General features: G+C 31.5%; 2 protein-coding genes and 1 long non-coding RNA gene across 4 annotated transcripts; all 3 read right to left on the bottom strand.

The window, feature by feature from the left end:
• Positions 1 to 1,256: 1,256 nt before the first annotated feature.
• On the bottom strand, positions 1,257 to 2,598 carry LOC112776073 (WAT1-related protein At1g68170-like). Its single transcript, XM_025820049.1, has 4 exons — positions 2,583 to 2,598; positions 1,731 to 1,798; positions 1,493 to 1,644; positions 1,257 to 1,407 (listed from the first exon to the last, which is right to left on the bottom strand). Exons 1-4 carry the CDS (start codon positions 2,596 to 2,598, stop codon positions 1,257 to 1,259), a joined length of 387 nt encoding a protein of 128 aa, XP_025675834.1.
• A 7,392-nt stretch (positions 2,599 to 9,990) lies between these two features.
• Positions 9,991 to 12,035, bottom strand: LOC114927423 (uncharacterized). The gene is made up of 2 exons (XR_003817706.2): positions 10,647 to 12,035; positions 9,991 to 10,280 (listed from the first exon to the last, which is right to left on the bottom strand). It is a non-coding gene; the product is annotated as an uncharacterized lncRNA (long non-coding RNA).
• A 4,021-nt stretch (positions 12,036 to 16,056) lies between these two features.
• On the bottom strand, positions 16,057 to 20,064 carry LOC112790234 (uncharacterized). Of its 2 annotated transcripts, XM_025832535.3 has the most exons (9): positions 19,255 to 20,064; positions 18,853 to 19,159; positions 18,438 to 18,512; positions 18,114 to 18,179; positions 17,664 to 17,729; positions 17,421 to 17,477; positions 17,159 to 17,203; positions 16,796 to 16,846; positions 16,057 to 16,597 (listed from the first exon to the last, which is right to left on the bottom strand). In XM_025832535.3, the coding sequence occupies exons 1-9, from the start codon at positions 19,506 to 19,508 to the stop codon at positions 16,454 to 16,456; spliced, it is 1,065 nt and encodes a 354-aa protein (XP_025688320.1). In that variant the 5' UTR covers positions 19,509 to 20,064; the 3' UTR covers positions 16,057 to 16,453. The 2 variants fall into 2 exon arrangements, with proteins under 2 accessions (XP_025688320.1, XP_072088885.1); XM_072232784.1 differs by lacking the exon at positions 18,438 to 18,512 and having other exon boundaries at positions 19,255 to 19,978.
• Positions 20,065 to 25,429: the final 5,365 nt, after the last annotated feature.

The raw sequence follows: 25,429 nt of genomic DNA, 5'->3' as shown, positions 1-25,429 counted from the left end.
TGAAGGAGGTCTTATGTTAATTTCACTTATCGCATCTACAAAATTCACTTCACTTGCTCTTTTTACTTCTTCTTTTTCTTTTTTTTCTTCTTTTTCTTATTCATTACTAATTTTCTCGCAAGAAAACTTTGCCTTCTTATTCTTCCTGTTATCTTTCTTTAGATATATTTTATAGCCAGTCTATAATTACATTATCTGTTTCAAAAATCATATGTTATGAAATATCATATAATGATTTAATAAAATATATACCAAAATAATTATTCAAATAAGATAACGTGACATACAAAAGTATTCAAAAAAAAAGAAAAAATTTGATTATTATCCGTATATGGCAACATGATCGTTCATTTTGCATTTAGATTCTATCTTTTAAATAATGAACACAAAAATTTTGTATCTTATTTCCATCTAAACAATTAAATGAATTGTTATTATGTCTACTATTTCTACATTTCTAACATCGTAGTAGTCATGGTTATATGAATTATGATCATTATTCTGAGATAAAGAAATGAATTATTTGAGAGGGGTTGAAAGTTGTGGTGGAGACAAAGGACTTGTTTGGTAAGCTTTTAAGAAAATATTTTTTTTTGAGTTATCTTTTTTTAAAAGATCTTATGAAAAAAGTAAAAATAATTTTATATTTGGGTATCTTATATAAAAAAATCTTTTTATTTATCAATTATGTTTAAATATAATAATATAAAAGTACTTTTTGTTTATTTATTACATGAAAAATATCTTTTTTAAGGAAAAAAGATATTTTAAAAAAAATGTAAATTACAACTCCTTAAAAAGATGTTTTTTTCTGATTTTTCTACTGTTTTTACTTTTACCACTCGAAATTTGCCAAACTCGCTAAAAAATAAAAAAAGATCTTTTTCATTGAAAAAATATCTTTTTTTATTAAAAATTTTTTTTTTTTATCAAAATAATGACATCCAAACAAGTACAAAAACACGAAACTCAAATATAACTCACTTAGTTTTAAGAAATTGAGCGCGGTTTTTCTTCCTCTAAAGACTTTGTTGTTGTTATTTACAGGCTCTTGGTTCCCTTTTCCCACCCTTTTTCAGTGCCCTTTCCTGCTTCCCTCTTGTTATTGTCTTCAAACACACGCTCTTTCAGATTAAAGTAAAAGTACTTTGTCTCTAGAAACACCTTTCCACCTAAAAAACAAATACAATGGAATCTTAATTATATGATTTTCAATAATTAATTAATCATCAAACCCCCAGCATGCAAAAACGTATCTACAACTTGTATAATCTGTTATTGATCCTGCTGTTGTAATTGTATAATTTCAGATGGCAATATTGAGTTATCTTTTTCATCTCTTTATTCTTTCCCCATAGAATCATGTATAGTAGTAGTCCACACACTATCAGCACTACTCCAATCACACTGCATATATACCAAATCATATATCTATATTAATATCAAAACCAATAATAAACAACATACATACAAAAGTCTATTATATATGTACCTTCCAAGATACAATTTCTCATCCAACATGAAAGAAGCTGCAACAGCCACAAGCATAAGCATGAGAGAGTTGAAAATGAAGGCAAGTAGTGGTCCTCTCATTTGTATGCACCATGCTATGATAAGAAACACTACTCCAGACCCCACAATTCCCTGTACCAACAACAAATTAATTAAAAAGAAGCTAAGTGAAGAGTAATAATACAATATAATGTATGATGTATCAATAATGTATGTACCGAATAAGCAGAAGCCAAAAGCCTGATATTCCAATCAAGCTTCCATTGATTGTGTAACACCCCCTTACCTTAAGCCTTGCCTCTAGTCGTAAAACAAAGGATAAAAAAGTGTCACGACAATTCTAAAGCTTATAATACATGATTTATATGCAAGAATTTATATAACTAGAAGTCCGATGAAGGAGTAAAGCTCAAAGTCACGTGAAGCAGAATTTCGATACACAAAGTGTTCACACACGATAACTAAACGCGTAGACACGGACAGAACAAGACAAAATATAGATAAAATCTTGTAGATAGATCCAGGATACACAAGGTAATAATTAAAGTAAACAAGATATATATAAGTATGGTATACAAAAAGAGGACTAATCACAGCCTGCGGAGTTTAAGCCGGCTAGTCAAATTGAAACAACAGTTTTGAAGTTTAAAACAGCAACAACCTACCTCTCAAAATTTTTCAGAAATAAAGCCTCCAAGGCAACAACGTTAAATATACAAAAGGTGAGAGTACTACAACAAAAGTAAAGTGAAATAATACATATGGAAGATCATTCTATGCTCTGTCACCACATCCGCAAACTCACCGTGGTGGGTTGCGACTTGCTTTTGAAATACAACAACAATATATGGTATGAGAACCAGGGGGTCTTAGTATGATAACAGTGCCTAATATATAAGATGTAAGGTTTTGGGACGCCAAAGGCAATCCTAAAACTTCACATCAAACAGAGATTCAAACTTAACGAGATAATTAAATTAAACCATAAACCTTAAACAGGTTATCTAAACTTAGGTTTTCTAACTAATACCAATCATGACGCTGTATCTCACAACCTTTGCCGTCCTAACCTGCATGTGATTCCATCGCCACTGCCTTTCGATCCTCCTAAACGCCAAACAATCACAAGTATATGCAAACAAGTAATACACAGGTAATATTCAGGTATAGCAAGTAATTCAAGAAACAAGTATACATATTATACATTTAGGCAAATTGCAAGTAATCAGAGCAAACAAGCACATAAGAGATGCATATAATAATGAATACATGTTCTATTGGCTGTGATATCACTTGTCGGTTATAAAGCCAATTCCGACACAAAATTCGGTCAGCAACTCCCGGATTAGTCTCTCTGTTGCGCATACTCAGGAGGAATAATTCCGAGGGAAGAGTGCCCTACCACCTTCTCCTTTCAGAAGGAAACATTCCGCGGTAGAGTTCCCTACCACATTCCTCTGGATGCCGCATGATTCTGTGGGTTAGTGTCCTACCACCTTGCAACCAGAGAGAAAATGCGTACTCAGGAGGAATAATTCCGAGGGATGAGTGTCCTACCACCTTCTCCATGAGCGAGAAATGTGAGTGGGAAGCCCAGCTTCAACCCTCACATCCGAACGTGGGCGGGAGACTGCCACAACCCCTATGACGAAGAACAAAGCATATCACAATCACATAGTCAATTTCAGAGATCACTGCTCATAGCCCAAGTCCACTTATACTCATCTCATTAACAATAATCATTCATATTTATCAAGTCATGGTCACCCCAACACTCCGCGCAAACACTCCAGCTATTCCATCCACAGAAATTCCCTAGCCTAAATCACCGTCTTCTAAACTCATAACCAAAAATACCCCTTTTAATTCATTTATTATTTTCTCCCTTGATTCAAAGCCTAAAATACTAGCAAAAAGATTTTAAACAAGTATTACGGAAGTTTGCAAGCCTGCCGAGAAGGTAAAACAGTTAAAAACAGGGTTTTAGGTGGAAAATAGGGCATGTGCATACGCACAGAGGTGTGCCTGGGCACACATGACAGATTTCCAAATTTTTTGCAACATCACAGAATTCAGATTTTTGACACCAACTTCCATTGACCATATCTTTCTCTATAAAGATCCAATTTCTACAAAATCTATACCGTTTTAAAGCTTTTTAAATTATCTTTAATTTGATACAGAATTCAATCAATTTAAAAAACTGTAGCTCAAGATATGATTCGCCAAAGTTGGCCCAAAATCTATTTTTACCAAAAATCTTTAAACCTCAAATTTACCAAATGCTCAACCCTAAACTAGGAGTTCATTACCCAAAATAGCACTCAAGCCATTCCACACATATCCACACACTTCCATTCATCTCTACAACATATCACCTCCCTACACCATCCAAGTATTCTACAATATATTATCAAAATCCATAATCATCATCAACCAACAACAACATCAATAACCAATACAAATCCTCATCAACTTCAATAATCATCACCAAACAATATCTAACATTAACCAAATTCATCATAATCTTTATTCCTCAAATTTATCCTCATAAAATGCACATCCTTCACCAATTGTCATCAACATCAATATTCATACTCCTCATCAATTAACCTCAACATTAGCAATCATTATCAACATTCATTTTACCACAATCATCATAAACACTCATCAACATCAACCAACATCATAATATATCATCAATTAATTCCTATCCTAAGGTCCACTAGCCTAAGTGTCCAGAAACATTACATATTACATAAAGGAAACCGAAACCATACCTTGGCCGATTCCCAAAACACACCAAACACTAAAACGAAGCCACCAAACTCGATCCAAAAGCTTCAAACCAACTCCAACAAACACCAAAACTCAATCTAACTTCATATAACATACCAACATAAAATCTAGGGTTCACAAAAATAACTAAACACAAGGATTTAGCGACACCTTACCTTATCCAACGATATTAGGGACAAAAACCCAACAATATTCCAATGCTAGATCACTCCTAAATAAACAAAATCGCAAAATCTACTCAAAAACCAAACGTAAAATTGCATATTTCATTAGGGAAAAAACTAGAGCGTGAGATTTGAGTTCTTACCATATTTTCTTAGATAGAAATGAAGATCTCGACGAGAGCTTCACGTGGTTACAAACGGCTCGTCAATCAGAGGTCCGTAGCTCAAGTAATGGCTAAATGAAGGAAGAGATGAATAGTAAAAAGGGTTTCCTTCTTCTCTCAGTTCAGCACCCCTTTCTTTGTTTCTTGGTGAAAATGAGCTGAATGCTCATTAGTTAGGGTATCTATATATTGGACTTGGTACCAACTTAGGCCCGATCCAACTCGCTAAGTGTTTTTGGTCCGTTTGGTACACTTTGGATCAAAACCTTTAAGATTATTACCCGATTTTCAATTCTAAATTATTTTTGTTCTTTCGAAACAATAAATTTAATTTCAAAATCTTATTTTTTTCAATACACAGTTCTGATTAAACTAGAAGCGATACTGCCAATTTAAGCACCGGTACGCATTTTTACAAAAATTTTCCGTAAAAGATATTTTTTTTCCACTCAGAAAAATTCATTGAATTCAAATTTCACCTTTTTGTTTTCAAAATATCATTTCTATATTTTTGAACCTATTTCAGGCAGTATAAAATTATTATTTTATTAAATCAGTTGATCCGGTTATTACATTCTCCCCTCCTAATTAGGAATTTTGTCCCCAATTCAAATCGCGTGATATACTCTCCACGAAGCGTTTTACTACCAACGTTGTCAACCCAAACGAGTCGTCAATGCCTCTCGTCCACCCTATTCCTACCGTGCCGATGTTCCCTCTCGCCTTCTGCTGCGTCACTTTGATTATTCATCACCAATAACTCGAATTACTCCACTACATCGAACATAATTTTCGTTTAAATCAAATACCGCTTTTATAATATTTATCAAAATCTTCAAAATAAGTTCAATGTCAAAGCTTTTGCAAAAGACTCAAAAATCATTTATTCTTAAATTATGATTTTCTTAAATCATGATTTTCTTAAATTTATTAAAATCCTTAAATCATAACTTTTCAATTTAAATCCCCTTTTGTTAGGTCAAATTTCAAACAAAATTCAACAAAATCATAGAACTCACTTTTCTTTCAAACCATATCATTCAAACCTAGGGTTCCGACCCAATTTCAATACCAAATTATTTAAACCAAAAGTCCCAAACTAACTTTCAAAATCTTCTAAGCTTTAAAACTTTTTCAACATGATTCAAGGCCATACCAGTTAGAAATTGAAAATTCTGATTGAAAACCGCAAAAGCATTTGTCCTCATTTTGTACCTGTATCAGTCGGCACTTCCCCTGTTGCTAATGTTGAACCTCACCCGTCAACTGATATGCCGCAAACTTCACGAACTGGTTTTCCAGAATATGTTGAGCTCGTAACGCATTGGCTTGGTTAGTCATCCTCACTATCTGTCCGTTAACGTGATTGACCTCATCCGTGAGTTACCATTCGGGGTCATGTCTACACTAAACAATTGATATTGAGGTGATCAGACTCAATATCTCAAGCCTAGTAGTGCTTCAATTATCCCAATGGCACTCACAAACAAGCATACTATGCATATCAAGTGGATAACTTAAATAGCTTGAAAGAAAAATGACCCGAGTGTGCAACGAAGCACAATTGATCCATCCCTCGGGTTCATGAGGACGAACCGCTCTGATACCATTTAATGTAACACCCCGTTACCCTAAGCCTTACCTCTAGCCGTAAAGCAAATGATAAAAAAGTGCCATGACAGTTCTAAAGCTTATAATATATATATGCAAGAATTTATATAACTAGAAGCCCAATGAAGGAGTAAAGCTCAAAGTCGGGTGAAGCGAAATTTCGAAACGCAAAGTGTTCACACACAAAAACTAAACTTGTAGGCACGGACAGAACAAGACATAATATATATAAAACCATGTAGATAGTTCCAGGATACACAAGGTAATAATTAAAGTAAACAAGATATATATAAGTATGATATACAAAAAGAGGACTAGTTACAGCATGCAGAGTTTAGACCGGCTAGTCAAACTGAAACAACAGAGTTTTGAATTTTAAAACAGCAACAACCTATCTCTTAAAGCTTTTTAGAAATAAAGCCTCTAAGGCAACAACGTTAAATATACAAAAGATGAGAGTACTACAACAAAAGTAAAGTGAAATAATACATATGGAAGATCGTACTCTGCTCTGTCACCACATCTGCAAACTCACCGTGGTGGGTTGCGACCTGCTTTTGAAATACAACAACAATATATGGTATGAGAACCAGGGGGTCTTAGTATAGTAACAGTACCTAATATATAAAATGTAAGGTTTTGGGACGCCAAAGGCAATCCTAGAACTTCATATCAAACAGAGATTCAAACTTAACGAGATAATTAAATTAAACCATAAACCTTAAACAGGTTATCTAAACTTAGGGTTTCTAACTAATACCAATCATGATGCGGTATCTCACAACCTTTGCCGTCCTAACCTGCATGCGATTCTATCGCCACTGCCTTCCGATCCTCATAAACGCCAGACAATCACAAGTATATGCAAACAAGTAATACACAGGTAATATTCAGGTATAGCAAGTAATTCAAGAAACAAGTAGACATATTATACATTTAAGAAAATTGCAAGTAATCAGAGCAAACAAGCACATAAGAGATGCATATGATGAATGCCTGTTCTATTGGTTGTGATATCACTTGTCGGTTATAAAGCCAATCCCGACACAAAATTCGGTCAGCAACTCCCGGATTAGTCTCTCTGTTGCGCATACTCAGGAGGAATAATTCTGAGGGAAGAGTGCCCTACCACCTTCTCCTTTCAGAAGGAAACGTTCCGAGGTAGAGTTCCCTGCTACATTCCTCTGGCTGCCACATGATTCTGTGGGTTAGTGTCCTACCACCTTGCAACCAGAGAGAAAATGCATACTCAGGAGGAATAATTTCGAGGGATGAGTGTCCTACCACCTTCTCCATGAGTGAGAAATGTGGGTGGAAAGCCCAGTTTCAACCCTCACATCTGAACGTAGGCAGGAGACCGTCACAGCACTTACGACGGAGAACAAAGCATATCATAATCACATAGTCAATTTCAGAAATCACTGCTCATAGCCCAAGTCTACTTATGCTCATCTCATTAACGATAATCATTCATGTTTATCAAGTCATGGTCACCTCAACACTCCGCCCAAACCCTCCAACTATTCCATTTATAGAACTTCCCAAGTCTAAATCATCGTCTTCTAAACTCATAACCAAAAATACCCCCTTTTAATTCACTTATTATTTTCTCCCTTGATTCAAAGCCTAAAATACTAGCAAACATGTTTTAAACAAGTATTACGGAATTTTGCAAGCCTTCCGGGAAGATAAAACAGTTAAAAACAGGGTTTTAGGTGAAAAACAGGGCTTGTGCGTGGACACACATGACATATTTTCAAATTTTCTGTAACATCATAGAATTCAGATTTTTTACACCAACTTCCAATGACCACATCTTTCTCTACAAAAATCCAATTTCTACAAAATCTATACCGTTTTAAAGCTTTTTAAATTTTGATACAAAATACAATCAATTTTAAAAACTGTAACTCAAGATATGATTCGTCAAAGTTTGCCCAGAATCCGTTTTTACCAAAAATCTTTAAACCTCAAATTTACCAAATCGTCAACCCTAAATCGAGAGTTTATTACCCAAAACAGCACTCAAGCCATTTGACACATATCCACACACTTTCATTCATCTCAACAACATATCACCTCCCTACACCATCCAAGTATTCTACAATATATTATCAAAATCCATAATCATCATCATCAACCAACAACAACATCAACAACCAATACAAATCTTCATCAACATCAATAATCATCACCAAACAATATCTAACATTAACCAAATCCATCATAATATTTATTCCTCAAATTTATCCTCATAAAGTGCACATCCTTCACCAATTGTCATCAACATCAATATTCATACTCTTCATCAATTAACCTCAACATTAGCAATCATTTTCAACTTCATATTACCACAATCATCATAAATACTCATCAATATCATAATATATAATCAATTCAATCCTATCCTAAGGTTCACTAGCCTAAGTGTCCATAAATATTACATATTATATAAAGAAAACTGAAACCATACCTTGGCCAATTCTCAAAATGCACCAAACACCAAAACAAAGCCACCAAGCTCAATCCAAAAGCTTCAAACCAACTCCAACAAATACCAAAACTCAATCTAACATCATACAACACACCAACATCAAACCTAGAGTTCACAAAAACAACTAAACACAAGGATTTAGTGACACCTTACCTTATCCAATGAGAGTAGGGTCAAAATCCAACAATATTTCACCCTTAAACAAACAAAATTGTAAAATCTACTCAAAAACCAAACGTAAAATTACAGATTCCATTAGGGCAGAAATTGGAGTATGAATTTTGAGTTTTTACCATATTTTCTTAAATAGAAACGAAGAGCTCAACGAGAGTTTTGCGTGGCCACAAATGACTCGTCAATTGGAGCTCCGTAGCTCAAGTTATGGCCAAAAGAAGGGAGAGATAAATAGTAAAAAGGGTTTCCTTCTTCTGTTCACAAGTTCAGCACCATTTTCTTTGTTTCTTGGTGAAAATGAACTGAATGCCCAATAGTTAGGATATTTATATGTTCGACTTGAGCCCAGTCCAACCCGCTAAGTGTTTTTAGTCCGTTTGACACACTTTGGACTAAAACCTTTAAGATTAGTACCCGATTTTCAATTCTAAATTATTTTTGTTCTTTTAAAATAATAAATTCAATTTTTAAAATCTTATCTTTCTCAATACGCGGTTCCGGTCAAACTAGAATCGGTACTGCTAGCTTAAGTACCGGTACGCATTTTTACAAAATTTTTCGTAAAAGATACTTTTTCCCACTCATAAAAATTCATTGAATTCAAATTTCACCTTTTTATTTTTAAAATGTCATTTATATATTTTCAAACCTATTCCGAGTAGTATAAAATTATTATTTTATTAAAGTGGTTATTCTGGTTATTACAGATTGAGATCCCTCTTGTCCAACCAAGCTACAATGAATGTGCAAGTGGACGTAGCCCATGACTGCAGCAGCCACCATGTGTGTTGAGGAAGCTGGGCAAGTTGAGCATCATGATCATCAAGATATGGAGAATATTAAGAAGGTGATTCATAACAAAAAGTGGCATTTGCATTGTGATAATCATAATCTCTTGATGGACACCACCTCTTCTTTTATATCTTCCACAGCAAATTCATTCCCTGTTAGTACTTTCTTCTTTCTTTTCAACATTGTTTTCATTTTGTGCTGCACCATAATATGGCTATTTTATTTCATTGATTTATTGAGGTTTAAATTCTTGTACTTTCTAATAACATTTTAGTTCATAATTATAAAATTTCTTGAGACCTTAGATATAATTAACAATTTAACATTGAAATACAATTTCAGAATTGGAAGATTAGATTCATATTGAAAAGCATATGTGAGGAGACAGTGATTGCAGACAAGAAATAGAACAGTGCAAGCTTTGTCTCAGCTCTGTGCTCTGACGAATGATCTTGATATCAGAAGAAAAGTAAAAGGGTATAGTTAACTAAACAAGGCTCTGACATGCCACGTCCAGCTAGAGAATTGGACTAATTTGAAAACCCTTTCAACAACTAGTTAATTTGCTTCCTACACCAAATGTTTCAATGCAAAGAAGAAGTAAGCAGTGTCCATCAACAAAAAATAATTTGATATTTCTACTAATCAAAAAGTGAGTGACTAGTCACATACTCAATAAGTTCATGCAATACACAACTACTGACTAGCCCCCTAACAAAATCGACATACTAGATTTTAGGACACCAAACAAACTATTCAATGCAAGTACGAGCTACCTAGCAAATATACAACCATAATGCATTCAAATATTTAGAATGATGTCAAGTCTATGCAAAATCTCAAAGAAAAATAATGAGCAAATAGATTGTAGTCTGTCTTTATTTACTCAATAACTGAGAATGTAAACCAGTGACATGAATACTTTGCCATACAAACCTGATATAAAATTATCATCATATTCAGCATCAATCTTTCCATGAGTCATTTCACCAACCTCAAAAACAGAAGTACACAAGTTAGTCGATGACCTCAAGTTCCAAATGAAGTGTTTAATATTCCTCTCAAGTTCCAAATATCTTCAACTTTTTCAAGTTTGATAGTTGCAGCTGAATCTATTTGCAAAATTAGCCAGCCAGAAGTAATAAAGCCATAGCAAAATGAATGGTAACAACTTAAATTACCAGTTACTCTAATTATTACAAGTCTTACGTATCTCAAGAATATGGTCTCTAGATAATTTATAAATACGTTTACCTGTGTTACCTCATCGTCTTTGATGTCGAACCTGAGGTCGTGTTAATGAAATAAAACACATAAGATGACAATAATTCAATATTCAAGACACTGAGATTGAGATTATCTTAATTTAGAGCTCATTTATGGATTATGAGGAAAGTGAAATAATTTAAACAGCAATCCAATTCTGCCTTAATATATATTTCAAGCTACAAGTACCATATGACATACTGTTAAAAAACAGAAAGCAAGTCTAAATTGTTATGCACGATATGGAACTTCTTTAAAAGATTCAGAGCTTACCATGCATAAAGGAGCTTCACTTTTCTCTCATAAACAATCACTACTCCTCTTGATGGAAAAATGCAATCAATAAATAGATATGCATAATCTATCTAATATATTTCGACTAGCTGAAATTGGAAACATAAATTTTCTAGAGAAATTGAAAAAAAATGCAACAATAAGAAACTAAAGCTGCCTAATCTATCTAATATTCACTATTAGTAACTGAAATTGGAAAAGGATATTGAAGAGAATGGAAGATTGAAGAGAGCTGTTACCCATGAGAATACCAAAGAGTCTCAAAGCCATGGGAACCGATGGGATCAAAATCTCTTCGTTGCAAACAAGCAACACGAAACAGTGTCAAGTTGCTGAGAAATTTGATTTGAAAAAAAAGAAGCTACACTGAATGAGAAATAATAAACAAGTAGCGCATAAATTTGAATAAGGGAAAGGAGAGTGCAAATCTCAGAAAAAGATAGAGAAATGGAAGACGTGAGGTTTGAAAATCTCAAGGGGCGACACCGGGAAGGTAGAAAGAGTGAACACAGAGGAGGTGAAGGGGATGAGGACGGAGGCGACGAAGACGGTGGCGGGGAAATGCACATTAGGGTTCGAAAAGGAACGATGTGAGCAACAGATAGAGAAGAGCCGGGAAAAGGTGTGACGAAGTTTTAGGGCGATGAAAGTTCAGTGCGTCGGTGACGCAAGGTGCGACGACGGTGCAAGGCTGAGAAGCGCCGCCAATAAAGCAATTGGAAGGGATGGGTGTGGAGGCGCGGGGAAGAGATGTGAAATAAGGAGGAGCTCATAACGCCAAATCTTTATTTTAATATTTCCGATGGAATATTTTAAATTATAGACAGATTTTTGTGTCTGTAATAATTTAATAAAATACAACATTTTTGTTTTATTTATATACAGACAGATTTTTTTTCGATAATTATTTTTCACAAAAAAAAACTAATTTTTTGACAGAATTATCGACAGATTTTCTTTTTCGTCTGTAATTTATGTTAATTCATTTTTTTTGTTTTCAACAAAAATTTCCTCGTAAAATCTGTCTGTATTTTTGTGGGATAAAATCTATCGAAAATATTTGTCTGTAATAAGTAGTTTTCTAGTAGTGCATGTTCTTAATTTAATTGATAGTGAATGAAGGAATTAAAGAGAAACAAACTTCAATTGAAAGCATCAGAAATGCTGTCAGGTATGTTAGGTCCTTTCCTCAAAGGACTAAAAAATTTAAATACTGCATTGAGGTTGAGTTGATTGAATCTAAAAGTCTTGTGTGCTTGGATGTTCCAATTAGGTGGAATTCTATCTATCTAATGTTGGAACATGCCAAGAAATTTGAAAAAACTTTTGATAAACTTTATGATCATGAACCTAATTTCTTAGATGGTTTGGAGAGGATAGTGAGAGAAAAAAGAAAGTTAGTCCACCTACACTACTTGATTGGCAACATGCTAGATTATTCATTGAGTTTTTGAGAATCTTCTACGAGATAACTTTGCGTTTCTTATATTCCCTGCATGTTACATCGATTAAATGTTTTCATGAAATTGCATTTGTTCTTTCTCAATTAATATCTTGAAGCCAAAATTATTCTGAATTGTTAGGAAGTATGGCATGCTTTATGAAACGTAAATATGATAAATATTGGAGACTAGTTGACAAATTTAACACATTGTTACTTATTGCTGTTGTATTGGATCTTCAGTACAAACTAGATTATCTCTATTGGTATTTGGAGGATGTTTATGATAAGGAAATGTCTACTAGCGTGACTGATTTTGTTAAACTCACATTGGATACGTTGCATAAGTTTTATGAAAAAAGAGGTTGCAGATGATAAAAGAAAGGAGGATAGTGAAAATTCATCTAGAGATATTTTAAATGATAATATTAAAGTCTCATCTGGTACCAAGGGTGTTTCTAAAAATAGAGTTAATATGTGGAAAAAAACAAAAAAGGGAGAAGGCAAATGCAGGTTATTTGGCCGAGGATACTGTGGAAGATGGGAATCTTGATATATTGGCTTGGTGGAAAGTGAATGTTTCAAAATACAGAATTCTTTCTCTCACAGCCTGTGACATCTTAGGTTTTTTAGTTTCAACTGTTGCTTCTGAATCATAATTTAGCATCGGTGGACGTATATTTGATGTCTTCCGTAGCTCTTTGTCACCATTAATGGTTGAAACTTTAATATGCACTCAAAGTTAGTTGTGCCCTTCTATACAAGGAATTGGAAATCAAGAGTTTGATCAATTTAAAGGTTTCATCAGGTTTAGGATCAAATTAGAGTCTAACAAATAGGACTTGTATAAATTTTGGGTCTGGTCTGGGTCAAATCAAACCTGACTTCAACCGGTTCATGTACACCCCTAATAAAAATAACTACTTGTCACATCGATTCTGCTACACATTTAAACGTTTTTGTCAATCAAGTCTAGCTAAAATTGGCCCAAATTCAATAAAAATAACTCACACAATGTGTACATGAATCAGATACTTTTTCTTCGCGTATTTTTTCATCATTGTTATTCTTTTGTTATTGTTGCTATTGCGTTTTTTTATTTATTTTTCTTCTCTTCCTTTTAGTGTTATTATAGCATCTTTTATTTTTTATCTTTGTTTATTTTTTCTTTTTTATTCTTATTAAGAGAATAAAATAAAAATAATTATGAGAAGGTGAAACAAAAAGGAGAAGACAAAAAAGAAAAAGAATGAGAAAATGATGATAAAAAAGAAGAGGAAAAAGAAAAGTTTTGAATTGTGTAGAATTTATCCAAAAAGTAACACCAAAATTGTTTAACCATAATATAAAAAGCATCTTATTTTTTATACAAAATTTTTCTAACCGTAGCATATGTTCTTGTTAAAAGGGTGAAATAAGAAGAATTATAAAAAAGTGAAACGAGAAGGAGAAGATAAAGAAAAAAAGAAGAGGCGATGGAATTGAATTATGCAGAATTTATATATAAAATAATATTAAAATTTTTTAGTTGTGACACAAGAAATTTTTTAATTTTGACACAAATTTTTACACAAAAAACTTCTTAAATAATTAAAATTTGTTAAAAACAAAAATAGTACCAAATTTTTTTTAAAAATGACATATGAAATTTCTTAACTTTTAGACTTTTAAAAATTTTTTTGTGTCATTCACTCAAAAATTCTATATCATTTTTAATTAAATGATGTGCTTTTCTTATTACTAAATTAATTGAATAATATTGAACTCATATATTAGAGGTCTAGTCATTTCTGTATTATTTACAACAAATTAATATATTTTTGTTGATTTAGTGAATTAAAATTTTGGATTTGTAGTTTTTTAAAGATTCCTTATATCATTTACTGAAAATTTCTATGTCATTCAGTAAAAGTTTCTGTTATTTTTATTATTGTTAAATTAATCGTGTGATACTGAATTAAAAATAAAAAATGATATGATGATGATAATAATGAAAGAGAAGGAAGAAAAAAATCAAACAAAAAAAAGAAATGAAAAAAGAGGAGGAAAAAATGACGATGACGATGATAAGAACGAGAACAAATACAAGAACAAAAATATAAGAAGCGTATTTACAGGACTGACGGAGGCTCATGAAAAGGGGAAAACTTGCCCCCACTAAGTAAAAAAAAAAAGTTAATAATATTATGTGAATCAATATATTTGTTCTAGTGTAATTATATTTTTGTCTCACAAAAATTTATAAAATTTTATTTTGAGATTCATGTTAAAAATAATTTTTTATTAAATTTAACTTATAACTATATTTATTTTGTTAAATTAAATTAATATTAAAATTAAAAATAAGTAAATAAAATAACTCAATAAAAAATTAATTAACAGAGATAATATAATTTTTAGAACTAATCAACTAGTTAATTACCAAATAAAATTTTAGTTTTTTAAATATAAATAAAATGATCTGTATCTTATTTTGTCTTCAAAAATTAGTTAAGATAAAAAAATAGTATCTATTTATTAATTAATATTTTTTATTTTAATATCTTACTTGTAACAACTATTTTAAATTAAAGAATATTTTATGTCATAAATATTATAACGACTAAACTTTCTAATTGAATGAGAGGTAATTAATATTTGAAAATTATAATAAGTAGTAGAATAATTGTTTAAAAGCATATAAATTAATTTTGATATATTAAAATATGTATATATTTTTACATAGTTATTTAATTATATTTATTTTTTAGATAATTATTTACATGATAAATATAAAATATAATTTTTTTAATAATTAAATAAATACATAAAATTTTTAATTTGATAGTATATCAAAATTAAATTAAAGTATTTTAAATATAAAAAAATTCATTACCTCTTTTTAATTTTTATATCTCCATTATATTTTTAGTATAATTAGCAATGTTAAAAAAAATTATTTTAAGATATATATATATTTGTCCTCACTTCTAAAATTTTTTAGGTCTATCACTGCGTATGTACGTACATAAATAATCATAAAAATAACAAATATAATTAAATAACTGTATAAAATATTTTACACCATAAATACATTAAAATTAAATTTATATATATAAATTATCCTCGGACTAAAAAATGCCAAAACGTTCTAGCTACGTGAAAATCATAACGCGATAGTGTGAGTACAATTGCAATGGACAGGCTAGGTTACTTATTCATATGTTTACATCCAGATGCAGATTTATAAGATATATTTTAAGATTGTTATTAATAATTCTCTGAGTTACTAGCTAGTATACTATATACTTATCCTAGCAATAGGCTGCTCTTAATTGTATATCCTATCAAATTAGTGCTGCCAGGTGAAGAACTAACGATTTTTATTTAAATGACTACTTAACATACCACTGTTGCGTCTATATACATTAAAATCTAGCTAGAATCATATATATGGCCTAATTAATAAGCTAAATCAATGAAAATAAAAATAACAGCTCGATTCCCATGATGTATTAAGTAGTGTTACCAAAGGTTTGCAACTAGTGGTTGAAATAGGGTAAGTACACAATTTATTCAGGAATGTTGTATAGCATCATGAGCAATCAGCCTTAGATTTTGTAGCAGATTGACTGCTCGTGATGTTGTACAAATTCATGAATTTTCGTCTCAACGTGGTTCCATATACATATGTTTGTATATATATATATATATGTTACCCCCGATAAATTATAGCAGAGATCAGAGTAGCAGCTAGATGGATCTATCGAAATCCTCCAGCACCAAAAGCAGGAGACCAATAATCAGCTCCATTGTCACTTCCAACTTGCAGTGTGCATGACACTGGAACCAGACACAACCCCCTACTCCTCAGGTCCTTCTTTGCTTCTTCTTGATGCTGGGAACCCTAATTAATTAACAACAGTCAGTGAGGGATAGTTAAAAAAAATATACTACATACAAGCATATAACATTCCATTATGAGTATATCTTTGGGGATAAGTTTGTCATTTAATCTTTTGATGGTCATTTGTCAAAATCCAACGTTTTTGGTGCCGAAATATATAGTGGTTTCCTCTACTATTTAATATTTATTAACATTTACCTCCTGCTGAGTAGTTGCTTTCCTCTTCTTCAAGCAGTTTTCATTCAGCAGCTACATTACAATGCAACTAGAAAGTTATTATAAAATCAACGAGAATTTGATAATGAACCTCCAAACTTTACATTCTCAATTTTCAAATCAGTACTATATTATAGGAAAGCAACTTGTGCGTGCGTGATTCATATGTTAGAATAATATTATTTTATCTGCTAAAGCTGGTGACATTAAAATTCTCTTTTCTTGTCTACTACTTTATTCATTTAATAATAGAATTATGCAAGTTGAAGCATGGTAGGTTATTTTACAAGTGCAAAAAAACCCCTCAAAGAGTGAATGATCCAAGGAAAAGCATAGCATATATACCTGACCGGGATCTTCAGGGAATAAACAACTCTTCTCTCCTTGAACCTAGCATCAAATAATTACAGTATAATTAGTCAATTAGTAGCACATAATTAGGCATATTAATTGGCATGTGCTAGTGGTGCACATGTAAGAAGAGAGTATAGTATAGCAGAAAGCAGCTGCATTATCATGTTATGTTACATTGGGAAGGGAGAAAAATGAAAGAGCGTTAGCTTTATATCTATGTGGCAAGAAAGTAAGCAGAGAAATGGGATATTACAGGATTTTGGTGTTTCATGTTTGGTGATCCATTGACCAAGTAAGGTAAGCTAAGGGCCTGCATCATCCACGGGGGAAAAGGAGAACATGCAGCAGCAATGTATACAGAATTTTTAGAACTTCGATAACTAGTAAAGGAAGAGCAACGTGCAAATGGGGCACCTTTAACAGCGTGCCATGATGCATCTCTGACTCTCGTGCGTGGTTGTTATGAAAAAAGAAGAGAGAAGGAACATAACATCACCTCAATTTGACTCTGAAGGAATCTGATATACCCAATAGCTTCTAATAAGACAGACGCAGTGTCAGTCTGCAAAAGTTAACAACATATATACCACTTATCATCACACTGTTCCCACTACTACTTTCTCATGCATCCATCTTTTCTTTGTATTGCTGCCTAATTAAAAAGTGTCTATTTTTTCAGGTCTAGAAAATAAATTAGATGTTGTTAAGTTAATTGAGATATATAAAAGAGGCTTAGGGGTAGATTGCAATTGCAAGAGCAAAACGTATGGTTTAATTTGTCTTTAATTTTTATGAATTATATATGCTACATTTACAGTAAAAATAGTCATTAAATTAATTATTATATAAAATAAATACTTAAATACAAAGTATAAATAACTAAGTTTATGCGTATTTAAATTGAATTGAGTAAAGTAGGTAGCTAGAGGTGAGGGTGTTAACATACCTTTCCAAATGGGGAAACGAGTTGATGGAGAGCTGCGATTCTGTCACCTAACTTCTCCTTCCTAACCTGAAATTGGTGAGAACAAATATGAAATAACTGAATCGGAGATCAGAGTTAGCAGGGAGGCACATGCTAATCATAAAGTTGGTTATATTGTTGTGTTTGTTTTGTGCTGATTATTCTTCGGTTGCAGTAACCACCCACATGCCACATGCATGACGTGCTTCCTTCTATTGTATTCAGGAGGGAATTGGATTGGAAGTATCTATCTGTCTTCTAATTCTCTTTTACTTTTTTTTCTTAGCTACATATGTTGTTCTTTACCTTGAACGTCGACGAAGACGTCGACTGTTGAACCCTAGCTTTCTTCGATGCTCCACCACCTGCGATGCTATTGCACTATACAAACACACGAATTTTCTTCAGAACGAATTGTATAGCTAGTAAATACTAAATACAAGTGTATGATTTAATTTGAATGAAGAAAGAATAATGGAACCCGTTGATGATATTAATTATTCTAATTTCTTTTTAAGACAAAAAAAAAAAAGGAGTTGGAGGTCCCATGGCCAAGCTTTTCGGTTGGCAAATTGAATGGCTTAAACTGAAAATTGTCTTCTTAATTAGTGAAGTCTAAAGTTATCATCATAAAATAAAATTTAATTTGCGCAGCAATTATTACAAGTTCAACATAAGATAAAGGAATATTGTGTTTGTTAGTGTATATATATATATATACCTCGGCGGAAGATGGAGGTGGAGGTGGAGGTGGAGGTGGAGGAAGCGTGGGCTGGGTGGAGAAGTCCAAGATGCTGGTGGTGAAGGTGACACATGATGATTTGGGTGAAGTAGAATTGGAAGAAGAAGAAGCATTAGGAGGAAGCAGTATCATCTGATTGTGAGACCAGTTAGGTTTCCCTGCACTTCCATCACCGTACACATAACTGCTCTCTACGGACCTTTCTTGCTTCACATCATCAAGCTCTGATGCATGATGCTGCCATATACCTCTACCATTCTCTTCTTCTCCCACCACTCCTCCACTCCTGGATCCAAAAAAAAAAAAAAAGAATAGCAAGTAATAATCAGAAGACAGATCATGGATCATGCATGCAAGAAATCGAGAGAGTTGATTACATACATGATTAGGTGAGTCCATGAGTCGCCGGGAAGCTCTGGATTAGTATTATTGTGATGCTCATGCTCATGTTCATGCCAGTAAGAAGTGGGAGGATGAGGTACATATGGTGGTGGTGGATTCAGAAAAAAGTTGGTGTATGAAGAAGGAGTATTAGTAGTGGAGGAGTATGACAAGAAATCAGAAGAAGGAGAGTTCCAGCAGTTAGGGTTCCCGGAACCCATCATTTGCTCAACCACACCACCTCCTCTATTCATTAAGATCTCTTAATCGTTTCTTACAAATAAAAAAAAAAAAAAGAAAAGATATTTCCCTTTACCCCGTGCTCTCTTTCTTTTCTTCCCTAAAGCTATAGTAGTTGTTCTCTCCAAATTAAAGAAGGGCTTCTTACTTTTGTACCATCGATGCTAAGCTATATAGGGTAGGGGGAAATTAAAACGCTATGCTGCTACACTCCCCCCTGCTACTCTTCCTCTTTCTTTCAATAATCATCATCGACGACTCTTCAATACAAGTCACAACCCACCCTTTTGTCTTTCTTTCTATCTTTTCTTTTTTTGCTCTTTCTCTTTCTCTTTCTTTCTTCCCTTTCCTCTTCTTATTTTTCCCTTCTCTTTTCTTTTCTTTTATTTTCTTTTCTTTCCTCTATTTCCCCTTCTCCCTTGCTAGCTACTTGCTTTTGCTTTATCTTAAAGTGGGACACAAAAGGTGCTACCACTTCCCATAATTTAGAAAACAACTCTATATATAAATGCAACTCATCACCATCATATCCATCAAATTATTGTTTACTCACTTTACTTTAATTCATTCTCTTCTATCATTAGATAGGCTAGCCGGGTTAATATAGAATGTAAAATTCACATAATATAAATATCATACCATATAGTTGAAGGAAAAAAAGGAGTGCGTTAATAATAATTATTTGCTCTTAAAAAAATATTTCTTTTTCTATTGCATCTTCGTATCCACGTGGCATGTTTGAGGCTTTTATTACAAAGCTTTCTTTTTTGGTAGTTATACGTTGTGTATGTATTTAGAGCCTTTAGTAGAGGATGAGACGTCTAAAATTTAATTTGAGCAATTTAATTCGACATATCCAAGCCAATCACTTAAACCATCTTATCCGTGTGGTGTTTGATTCGGTATTATTGATCATTATATTGCATGTATTTTATACTTATACCATTTCAGGAAGTAATCTTCGTTCGATGGGTTTATTGGTCTGTGTCTAGCTAATATATATTTTGATACGAAAAGTTGAAGTTTAATATAGCTCATTATTATTCAAGATAAAAAGAAAGGGATACAGCTAATTATAATAAGTCATGCGTAATCAATTCTGTACTATTTTATTAAGAAAATGACACTGCTTACTTGGTAGTAGTCTTACTTAGATTAATTAAACTACGTATATATAGAAGAGGAAGAGGGTAGATGAACTTTTGTAGAAAAGGGTGCGGTGAAAGTGGAAAGAAATTGAAGTTTGATAGCAAAAGAGAGTAGTTTATTTTAGGTGTATCTTTAAAGATGTCATTGAAGGTTGCTATAAATAAATAAAATAAAGTGATAAATAAATTTCTAATAATTTATACTTTAGATAAATTAATTCTTAAAAAATATTAATAAAATTTTTTAAAATAATAAATATAAAAAATTTTATTAATAATTTTTTTTGGAGACTAATATATTTAAAATATAAATTCTCAAAATTTATTTATTACTTTACTCCAATAAATAATATTACACACTCTATTGAGTTATTATATATTGGAATAACCTTTTCATGAAGCATCCAACTTTACTTAGCTTCACAGTTAACTTTCAATTCTATATCCATTTTCTTTTTCTCGCCATGATGCCTAGTGCGTTGAAAAAATTCATATATAAACTAATTAGGTCAACGGAAAATACTTGGTTAAGGATTCGATCATTGACCAAAAAATGACTTGATAAAACCGTCAACAACTCCATTATTAGTCATTTTGTGAGGATGATATATAGTTATTCTCGCAGTGACTTCAAGTGTTCGGATACTTTAATTAAGTTTTCTTGAATTTGTGTACAAAGTTAACAAAAAGGTCAAATCTAAAGCATGTCATTCCAACGTTTGTTTCTTCGGTAAAATTATTGGAATCTAATTAAAACGCGAACAAAAGCAAGATTCTATCAAATAGTAATTTTTTAGGGGTGTTATTCTAGAATCAAAACGGTGTAAATGACGTGAAATTAATTTGAAACCTTTAAGCAAACATGGGCCCTAGCTAATTGAAAATATTTCAGTTTTGTTTTTTGTTTAATCACAATTCAATAAGATGTAAAATTAATTAAAAATGATACTATACAAGTCAACACTCATTTATTACTCATGTATCTTTATATATCTAACTCTTTAAATTTGTAAGAAATATAGTTTTGAAAAAGTATAGGGTATCAATATACTATCTATCAATTTATTATTAATAATAATTAATTATTATATTTTAAACACATATATAAGAAGATATATTACTAGATATATTTATAAAGATATTTTTATTAGACACAGCTATAAAAAAGAAACACATTTATAAAGACATTTTCATTAAATATAATCATAAATAATAGTTAGTAGTAGTTGATAGATATTTTGTTAGTAACGTAATAAAATTGTATAATTTTTGACATGATATTAGAACAAGTACTTATATATATAACCAACTGTTTTATGACTAACATATAGTGGGGAAAAACTAATCAAATACATACTTTCATTTTTCGTTTCCTTTTAAAGGAAAAGAAATGAAAATAAAACTATTAAATACATGGCCTAAATTTCTACAAATTAAAATTAAAAATTCATATTGCCGTAAACTCTTGATCTCTTGAGCTCTAAATTTCGAACAATTAAGATTAGGAAAACTCAAAGGCATGGAAACAATCAATTGATTATAATTCCGCACTGGTTTCCATGTTCTTATTATCCAAATAAGAACATTGCATTGATAAAATAGTACAGTGTATTAATTAAACTAATGAGGATATGATGAGGGAATGACCAGAATAAGGTAGGTAGGCATGCATTATTGCTATATAGCTAGGTATTGATATGGCTTTATCATTGCAAACTGCAAAATCTTTGTCGAAGGTGCAATGTCTTTTCTCTCTATTTAGTCTCCACCGCACGCACCACACCAACCTTTTCTCCCATCTGTACAGTCCCTTTTCCTATTTTAACAGTCACAATTGATTTTACCAATAATATTTGAATATTATTATTAAGAATTTTATTGTATTACACTATTTTTTCCTTATAATTAACTTAGTACTTTTTATTTGATTCGGTGTTCAGCTGTGAATTTTATATTATATTTTAATAAAAATCCATTAAAGGAGTCATTTGTCTGACACGTCTTTTTTTTAAATATTTTTTAATAATTAAAATTTAACATATATAATCAATTAAACTGTGTTATTTTTGTCAAAATTAGAGCAGACAAATTAATTTAACCGAAAAAATAATGTATTAAATTTTGAATAGTCTAAATTAATATTATTTTTATAGAAAATGACTGCAATATTTTTATTATAGAAATTAACTAAAATACTCCTATTATATATATATTTTGAAAATTCTAAATCCTAACTCTATGACGGTAGAAAAGTAAAGAGCTAAAATTTAGAATTCTCAAAATTAACATATATAATAAAAGTATTTTAGTCATTTTTTATAATAAAGGGATTGTAGTTATTTTTATAAAAAATAATATTAATTTATACCAGTTTAAGATTTATTCACTATTTTTTTCGGTCCAATTAATTTATTTGGCCTACTTTTGACAAAAATAACATAATTTAATCGATTATATATATGTATTAAATTTTAATTATTAAAAATATTTTTAAAAAAATATTTTAGACGTTTTTACCTCAGTAGCTCCCAAATATTAATACCAAATATTTTAGATTTTTATATATTATATATATACAACGATAAAAGCAAATGACAGGAAAAAAATAGTAAATTTTATAATTAATTATTAATTTTGGATTGCTTAAGTAAACAAACCCTAGCTGTGGTACTAGGATTTTCTTTAATTTAATCCATGCACCATGCTCATTAATTAGCGTGTTATTATTCTTGGGTTGTCCTTGTTCATTTGTCTTCTTTCGTCACAAAAACGAATGCCGACACAAAATTGAATAATCCGCGTGATGAGCAGCTTGCTCAGCTCTTAGACAATATCATAAGCATCTATCTCATTCACATTGATTTATACATACATACATACAAAGGAAAATATTCAAACTTGGAATCTTGCTATAAAACTGGACATTATATTGTGATTTTTCTTCAAAATTAGGACCTCTAATTTTTAAAAAAAAATAATTACAATTACAATAGACGTAATAGTAATACTTCCGGAATAACTAGCAATTTTTCATTGGATTCCTCATTATGCCTCTTGCGATCCCTAAATGTGATTTGGTTAACAACTAATTAAATTAAATTTAATCTATAGCTAGCAATAGCATAGAAGAGAATATATATAATACTACCACAAAAGTTAATTAGAGGTAGCCCTACGATCATCCCTCCCCTATCACATTAAAGGGGCGCTAGGAAAAAAAGAAAGATAAAAGTGGAATATGAGAAAGCTAATTATCTTCTTTTAGATAAGAAACAAAAGACAAGCACACATGAAAATTGCGATATAATGATGTTCATTCTTATGCTTCGTTATTTCTATCGTGATATCCTATTTAAGTTCCACTAGTCACCTTCATTCTTCAACTTGCTTTTATGTTTGTATGGACATTTTTTCTCTTTCCCTTTGCTTTTAGGTGTGTTCGGCACCAATTTTATATATGAGCAGTACTCTTTTCCTTTGCTTTTTTATATGTTTCTTGTTACACACTAATTATTGCATGTTCTTCATGACATACACTTGTTTCTAATAATTATGCTTATGTTTATTATGTTTATCTATATTCTTTAGAATGTACGTAGTTGAACTATTTGTGTGGGGATCCGATTTAGTGGTTGGATTATTATACATTTACACGTAAATCTCTTTATAAAATTTAAATAAAGGAAGTGTCACAGGTGTTTTTGGAGAATTAAAGGTAGTGCAAGCTAGACAAAATTGCTTTGGCATAGTTGGCCTTGCGTGCACGTATTTCAAGGTATATCCAATAATTAGTCCTATCCAAACATGGTTTTGTTTGATTACATGTGCAAATCCAAGTGTTTACATTCCCTTAGCTACGAACAAATTATAATTCCATTTTAACTCATTTTCATTGGCTGATTTATCTTTATTTAAATTTATTAATAACCTAAATTATGGAAAAGGGATAAAGTTGGCAAGCAAGCAAAAGGCTAAATGTCCGTAGATTATAAACAAATCCTTCAATAATATTGTTTTCATGGGTAGAAATTTGAAAATATCATTATTTCTGAGTTTATATAATATGTGAGCAACAACATGCATTATGCACGGCCAGCGAAAGATATTATTATTATTGTTCCCGGAGTGAGTGGCCAATTCTAAAATAGAGCTCTTTTTAATCGACGTTCGAACTCACTTTTTTTTAGGGTGGATGAGTTATATGTCGGCTCTTTTAAGAACAGTGGCAATAAACACCTGCAACGATACTCTAATATTCAAGTCAATAAGAGTGTCAAGTAATACGTAAAAATAATATTCAAAGTTAATCACGTACCTCTAATCTAATGAGTAAGTTGTATTTATAAAATTATTGTATTTTGGAGCGATTATTAGTATTTTCGTAACTATTTTAAAGAATTTTAGCTAATTATTTAGTAACTGCGTTTTAGCAATCCATTTGGGTTTGTTTAGAGAAATTTGCAGAAAAATTTTTGCGTTGATTTTAGATTGGCACGTGGTTATTTGACTTTGTTTGGATTCCAAGTTCATAGGTTTCTTTTAAACTGAGTTATAACAAACGGATTATTATTATTATTATTATTATTATTATTATTATTATTATTATTATTATTATTATAAAAATCAACTATATATTAAATAAGCTACTTGTATAAAATATATATTAATTAATTTAAAAATTAAAATTTTTGTTACAAATTTGTATAATATATCACTATAAGAAAAATGTTGAGTACTGTCGAGTTTACTGTTGGATTTAGCATCACAGAATAGCGGCAGATTTATTG

This window comes from Arachis hypogaea, chromosome 3 (genome assembly GCF_003086295.3).
Source record: "Arachis hypogaea cultivar Tifrunner chromosome 3, arahy.Tifrunner.gnm2.J5K5, whole genome shotgun sequence".
Classification (NCBI taxonomy): domain Eukaryota; kingdom Viridiplantae; phylum Streptophyta; class Magnoliopsida; order Fabales; family Fabaceae; genus Arachis; species Arachis hypogaea.
This window is presented reverse-complemented; position numbering and strand designations above follow the sequence as displayed.

Bases quoted from the DNA above. Each gene is read 5' to 3' on its own strand.
- LOC112776073 (XM_025820049.1), bottom strand. The intron at 1,645-1,730 runs GTACATACATTA...TTGTTGGTACAG, and splicing joins TTTTGGCTTCTGCTTATTCG to GGAATTGTGGGGTCTGGAGT. The intron at 1,408-1,492 runs GTACATATATAA...GTATATATGCAG, and splicing joins GAGAAATTGTATCTTGGAAG to TGTGATTGGAGTAGTGCTGA.
- LOC112790234 (XM_025832535.3), bottom strand. From the start codon at position 19,508: ATGAATAGAGGAGGTGGTGTGGTTGAGCAAATGATGGGTTCCGGGAAC. The intron at 17,204-17,420 runs GTAATATCCCAT...ATTTGATGCTAG, and splicing joins ACATGAAACACCAAAATCCT to GTTCAAGGAGAGAAGAGTTG. The intron at 16,598-16,795 runs GTAAATGTTAAT...TTAATTAATTAG, and splicing joins AAGCAACTACTCAGCAGGAG to GGTTCCCAGCATCAAGAAGA.